The sequence below is a fragment of the Saccoglossus kowalevskii genome, chromosome 13, assembly GCF_978046115.1.
Source record: "Saccoglossus kowalevskii chromosome 13, keSacKowa6.1, whole genome shotgun sequence".
Classification (NCBI taxonomy): domain Eukaryota; kingdom Metazoa; phylum Hemichordata; class Enteropneusta; family Harrimaniidae; genus Saccoglossus; species Saccoglossus kowalevskii.
In genome coordinates this window covers 6,214,662-6,221,933 of record NC_140653.1, presented here as the reverse complement: position 1 = coordinate 6,221,933, position 7,272 = coordinate 6,214,662, and the positions used below count along the sequence as shown (strand labels likewise).

General features: G+C 36.6%; 1 protein-coding gene and 1 long non-coding RNA gene across 2 annotated transcripts; one reads left to right on the top strand and one right to left on the bottom strand.

Moving 5' to 3' along the window:
- Nucleotides 1–529: 529 nt before the first annotated feature.
- LOC102802958 (uncharacterized) lies at nucleotides 530–850 on the top strand. Its single transcript, XM_006824516.1, has one exon. The coding sequence runs from the start codon at nucleotides 530–532 to the stop codon at nucleotides 848–850; it is 321 nt and encodes a 106-aa protein (XP_006824579.1).
- Nucleotides 851–3,997: 3,147 nt separating this feature from the next.
- Nucleotides 3,998–4,867, bottom strand: LOC146734934 (uncharacterized). Its single transcript, XR_014931287.1, has 2 exons — nucleotides 4,663–4,867; nucleotides 3,998–4,173 (listed from the first exon to the last, which is right to left on the bottom strand). It is a non-coding gene; the product is annotated as an uncharacterized LOC146734934 (long non-coding RNA).
- Between the last annotated feature and the right edge of the window lie 2,405 nt (nucleotides 4,868–7,272).

The following is a 7,272-nucleotide window of genomic DNA, read 5'->3' as shown; positions in this document are numbered from 1 at the left end:
AGACAGTACAAACACGTAAGTCAACATATATCCTTGGTATTGACGGGGACAATATCGCGAAAATATTCTCATTTAATGTAAATTAATATGATGAAAGGTTAAGCAGTGAATATAGAATTATCAATATGATCGATATGAATACCATGGTAATATATTGATTCCATTTCCTTATACTAAGTTAATGTATTATGTAAATGAACTGTCAAGATCGGAAATTGTAGATTCTATTTGTAGATTCCATTCAAACTCTATATTGCAGCGCGTCGATTGTCGTCTTATCAGGAAAAACACTACGACGTGAAGTGATATCAATATTTTTGCTGTTGTGTGACACCACGAACACGAGAAGACTATGTATGTAGGCTGTTGAGGCATGGTGCTTCCAGTATATGCCATCATATTTCCACCATATTCAACCAATGCATTGATAAGAGTATTTCTCCTGAAAATGCTAAATTAGCTGAGGTTGTACCACTTTTTTAAAAAAGACAACAGACCAGTCAGTATTTTGCCATCTATATCTAAGGTTATGGAAACTATTATTCATAAAGAGATGTCAGTTTTCCGGGATCATATATGGGATTCTAAAATTGCAGCTTATAGAAAGGGTTATAGCTGTCAACATGTCCTTTTACGACTTGTGGAAGACTGGAAGCTTGCTTTAGAAAACAAGCAACAAGTAGGGGCCATTCTAATGGACCTTAGTAAAGCATTTGACTGTCTCCCTCGTCAGCTGATAATTGCCAGGCTGAGAGCCTATGGCATGTCAGTGGAAGGATGTGCTTTCATCTGGTCTTATCTTACATCTAGAAAGCAGAGAGTCAAACTATCTGGGCATGTTAGTGACTGACTCAGTTTATGTAAGGGGGTCCCACAGGGGTCTGTTTTAGGGCCAGTACTTTATAATACTTTTGTAAATGACCTTTTTGCAATATCTACAAATATGTCACTTTATAATTATGCTAATGACAATACTATATCAGCTACTGGTGTAAATAAAAATGAGCTGATAAACAAGTTAACTCAGAAATGGCTGTCAAATGGTTCAAAGATAACATGATGGAAGCTAATATAAATAAGTTTCAAGCAATTATATTAAATAACAAATCTGACAATACCACTTTTAGTATTGGGGGTGTTGCTATTGAAACTGAAACTAGTGTTAAATTGCTCCAGATTAATATTGATCAGAATTTAAATTTTCATCATCATGTTAGTGTTCTGTGTAAACGGGCAGGTGCCCAATTGAAAGTTTTGCAAAGAATGTCGGGTTATTTAGATCAAGCCTCAAGACTATGTATATTTAGATGTTATATTTTATCACATTTTACTTATTGTTCTTTAGTTTGGAATTTTTGTGGTAAAGCAAACATTGCTAAGATGGAGCGTATTCAATACAGAGCTCTGAAATTTGTGTACAATGATTTTCAGTCCAGCTATCAAACTTTATTGGAACGTGCTGGACTACAAACACTAGAGATGTCCAGGAATCGTGACTTACTTGTTGAAGTTTATAAAAGTGTGAAAAAACTCTCCCCATCTTTTATGTGGGATTTATACAAGGAGAAAAATGTAATGTACAATTTAAGAAATTCTCATCAATTATAGTTAAGGACCAAGGACTAAACGCTATGGACTGGAATCATTGTCTTATTATGGTGCGAACATATGGAACTCGCTTCCTAATCGAATGAAGGAGTGCAAAGATTTGTATTCTTTTAAGCAAATGGTGTCATTGTGGTCACCATCATTTTAAGATATTTAATTGATTATTTGTGAAATTTTACTGTTGTTTTTCTCTGTGTTTGATGTTTGTAATTTTTGCTTTTGTTTAATGTATTTTTTAGTAGTCAGTGATATTAGCCATTGGCTAGGTATTTCAAACTGACTTTAAATAACCGAATTGAAATTGAATTGATCCGAAATGTATTTTTACTCATAATAAATCCATTGTAACAATATACTCTCACTGTGACGTCAAGACTACCTTACAAGTAGGCTTCATTGACTGACTACGTTGATTGGGGATTGTTGCGATTAAGAATGCCATACTACAATAATGACAAAAACTGCTGTACAAGTTACAGCTCTGGGCATCTATCCGTAAACGTATACTACAAGCAACGCGATATATATCTAGAGGATATAAACAGCAACTAATGATATCGAACAGATATATACGCTCATTTTGTGGGCAATAATTACATCGTGTAGACCGTATATTAATTTCAAATATGAAATTGTCCACATAAAGTTATTTTTCAAAAAAACACCCGAAGGTACAACGTGTACCTTGCAATATAATATTTGAAGGTCAAAATCTAATTTTGATAATTTGTATGCTTATTATTATACTAAGGTTTTCGTGCTCTACTTAGTTAAATCATCAGTATTGATCACGATTTCCAATCTCAATTTAGATATTTAAACCACTAGATACCTAGATTCAACTAACTAGGGCACTAGACTCGGACTAAGCATGTTTTATTTTATGTTCAGTTTTGCAAGAAAGATTATTAATGCTGGTCGGAGTTATTGTTACATATGGGAGACATTGTTGTCATATTATTGAAATGGCGGTGATTATCAATTGACTGCCTTCTACCATATTGCATTCAACAAAGCCTTCAATGTAGACTTACTTTTGCTTTCATGTTTGTGTATTCATTCCAAGGAATCTTTTTTCAAATAAATCTGCTTTCAAATAGTTGGTTTGTCATTTTGATATACATTCAGATAATCACTGAATAACACTATACATGGTTTCCTATTCACACGCAGAACAGTTCAGAGTATAACATATTATTTCAGCCGTATGAGGTAATAATATGGTGTAGCTATGCTAATTCTATAACTTAACGTTATTAGTGATTTACGAAGGCAAATCACTAACAACGTTCCATCAATAACGGTAACCCCCTAAATAAAAGCGCAACAAAAACATGTCTTTCGAAATCAGAATCAGAATGCAGTAAAATTTCATTAACACGTATTTGAATTATTCTGTCAAAATAAGGTCAGAGGTTGACATTTGTGGAAAGAACAAACGCAATTATCAAATGGTTTATATATATTTTGACGTTGACTAAAATGCGTAATAAACATGAATGAGCGAACGTTTAATCATATTATGCATAATACATTCTGAGATTTATTATTTGAAAATTACGACTGTGAAATATTATTTGGCCAATATTATTTTTCAAACCAGTATTTTGTATACGACGGTGAATGATATGCTGCTCTTACTAAACTGTCATATCTATAAAAACGATGCGAGAGTGGCTGATGACATGTTTGCCGTTACTGAGCTGTTATATCTATAAAAACGATGTGTTGGTGGCTGATGACATGTTTGCCGTTACTGAGCTGTTATATCTATAAAAACGATGTGTTGGTGACTGATGACATGTGTGCCGTTACTGAGCTGTCATATCTATAAAAACGATGTGTTGGTGGCTGATGACATGTTTGCCGTTACTGAGCTGTTATATCTATAAAAACGATGTGTTGGTGGCTGATGACATGTGTGCCGTTACTGAGCTGTCATACTATAAAAACGATGTGTTGGTGGCTGATGACATGTTTGCCGTTACTGAGCTGTTATATCTATAAAAACGATGTGTTGGTGGCTGATGACATGTGTGCCGTTACTGAGCTGTCATATCTATAAAAACGAAGTGTTGCAATCTGATTAAAATCTGATGTAGTGTACGGGCTTTAATTATTTTGGCTATAAACTTATTTTAATTTTATTTGTTATTACTTTTGTTATTAATGCCCTTTTATTTCATTACTTTACTTTGATTTTGATTTTTTTTAATTCTGCCCTACCTACATCTGATCCGACGCCTATGTAAGTCCCGTTCAAATCTCGCGTAAGTACAGCCAATCACAGCCCCCCTTTTATACAGGCTGTCGGTTGCTTACTTTTCAGTGTATACGGGCAATCTTTCTGTTCATTATATTTTGCCCACTTGAATAAACCATTAATAGATAATTGCTAGTATATTTTTATTTGCAAAAGAAATTCCATAGCATTTTACAATTTATGTCATTACATTGAATATTTTTTCACTTCCAACAAATGTGTACACTTCCAGATACATCTTCGCCAGCCAAGGTTCGTTCATTCAGTCATCGCTTCAATTTTACATCACTGAGCATAAGTATCTAGAATGGAAGCAAAAAAATAAGTAAATCGTAATGATTAGAACACTGTAAACAGCTATAGTAAACAATGCAAACTGATTTTAAATTGTATAACGGTCACCGGCCCATGGCATCGACGCAGAAAATTGGAGCAAACAAATATTTCCTGAACAATTGCGATGTGTTCCAAATAAAAAATATTTTATTCCAGTCCAAATCAGCTCAATTACTTTAATAAAGAGTTATTGTATAATGTACAAAATGTTGATACAATTTGATGAATTTTTACAGCTTCAATACCGCAGACGATTTTGGCTCGATCGTCAACAAAACATCACCCGTCTCCAGGGCAGGCGACTGGAAAAAGACACTGGTGTTCGGTCGAACCGGTGGAAACAAAATCGTCACTCCCAGAATAACTATGCGAAATAACGATCTAAAGTCGAACCATTCGAGCCACAATATTAACATAAACATAACTTTCGTTGCATTTGACAATGATAAACTTACCGAAAAGCCGTGTTATTCACGGTCGCTAACGTCGGTATAATCCGCCATTTTATTTGAGTGTGTTTGCCACCTGACTCTGCCCGGTGACGTCATCATGTGCGCTATAGAAGGAGGTCTGTGATTCGTTGACTAAAATCGTCGATAGTGGGTCTCGTTGAAATCTCGTTACATAGGCATCGGCTCAGATGTAGGTAGGGCGGAATTAAAAAAAATCGCAAAATCAAAATCAAAGTAAAATAATAAAATAAAAGGCATTAATAACAAATATAATAAAACATAAAAATTAAAATAAGTTTATAGCCAAAATAATTAAAGCCCGTACACTACATCAGATTTTAATCAGATTGGAAGTGTTGGTGACTGATAACATGTGTGCCGTTACTGAGCTGTCATATCTATAAAAACGATGTGTTGGTGACTGGTAACATGTGTGCCGTTACTGAGCTGCCATATCTATAAAAACGACGTGAGGGTGGCTGATGACATGTGTGTCGTTACTGAGCTGTCATATCTATAAAAACGAAGTGTTGGTGACTGATAACATGTGTGCCGTTACTGAGCTGTCATATCTATAAAAACGATGTGTTGGTGACTGATAACATGTGTGCCGTTACTGAGCTGCCATATCTATAAATACGACGTGAGGGTGCCTGATGACATGTGTGTCGTTACTGAGCTGTCATATCAATAACAACGATGTGATGGTGGCTGATGACATGTGTGCCGTTACTGAGCTGCCGTACTATAAAAACGATGTGTTGGTGACTGATAACATATGTGCCGTTACTGAGCTGTCATATCTATAAAAACGATGTGAAGGTGGCTGATGACATGTGTGCCGTTACTGAGCTGTCATATCAATAAAAACGATGTGTTGGTGACTGATAACATGTGTGCCGTTACTGAGCTGCCATACTATAAAAACGATGTGTTGGTGACTGATAACATATGTGCCGTTACTGAGCTGTCATATCTATAAAAACGATGTGAGGGTGGCTGATGACATGTGTGCCGTTACTGAGCTGTCATATCAATAAAAACGATGTGTTGGTGACTGATAACATGTGTGCCGTTACTGAGCTGTCATATCTATAAAAACGATGTGTTGGTGACTGATAACATATGTGCCGTTACTGAGCTGTCATATCTATAAAAACGACGTGAGGGTGGCTTATGACATGTGTGTCATTACTGAGCTGTCATATCTATAAAAACGATGTGAGGGTGGATGATGACATGTGTGCCGTTACTGAGCTGTCATATCAATAAAAACGATGTGTTTATGACTGATAACATGTGTGCCGTTACTGAGCTGCCATACTATAAAAACGATGTGTTGGTGACTGATAACATATGTGCCGTTACTGAGCTGTCATATCTATAAAAACAACGTGAGGGTGGCTTATGACATGTGTGTCGTTACTGAGCTGTCATATCTATAAAAACGATGTGAGTGTGGCTGATGACATGTGTGCCGTTACTGAGCTGTCATATCTATAAAAACGATGTGAGTGTGGCTGATGACATGTGTGCCGTTACTGAGCTGTTATATCTACAAAAACGATGTGAGGGTGGCTTATGACATGTGTGTAGTTACTGAGCTGTCATATCTATAAAAACGATGTGAGTGTGGCTGATGACATGTGTGCCGTTACTGAGCTGTCATATCTATAAAAACGATGTGAGGGTGGCTGATGACATGTGTGGCGTTACTGAGCTGTCATATCTATAAAAACGATGTGAGGGTGGCTGATGACATGTGTGTCGTTACTGAGCTGTTATATCTACAAAAACGATGTGTTGGTGGCTGATGACATGTTTGCCGTTACTGAGCTGTCATATCTATAAAAACGATGTGTTGGTGACTGATAACATATGTGCCGTTACTGAGCTGTTATATCTACAAAAACGATGTGTTGGTGGCTGATGACATGTTTGCCGTTACTGAGCTGTCATATCTATAAAACGATGTGTTGGTGACTGATAACATATGTGCCGTTACTGAGCTGTTATATCTATAAAAACGATGTGAAGGTGGCTGATGACATGTGTGCCGTTACTGAGCTGTCATATCAATAAAAACGATGTGTTGGTGACTGATAACATGTGTGCCGTTACTGAGCTGTCATATCTATAAAAACGACGTGAGGGTGGCTTATGACATGTGTGTCGTTACTGAGCTGTCATATCTATAAAAAACGATGTGAGGGTGGCTGATGACATGTGTGCCGTTACTGAGCTGTCATATCTATAAAAACGACGTGAGGGTGGCTTATGACATGTGTGTCGTTACTGAGCTGTCATATCTATAAAAACGATGTGTTGGTGGCTGATGACATGTTTGCCGTTACTGAGCTGTCATATCTATAAAAACGAAGTGTTGGTGACTGATAACATGTGTGCCGTTACTGAGCTGTCATATCTATAAAAACGAAGTGTTGGTGATTGATAACATGTGTGCCGTTACTGAGCTGTCATATCTATAAAAACGATGTGTTGGTGACTGGTAACATGTGTGCCGTTACTGAGCTGCCATATCTATAAAAGCGACGTGAGGGTGGCTGATGACATATGTGCCGTTACTGAGCTGCCATACTATAAAAACGATGT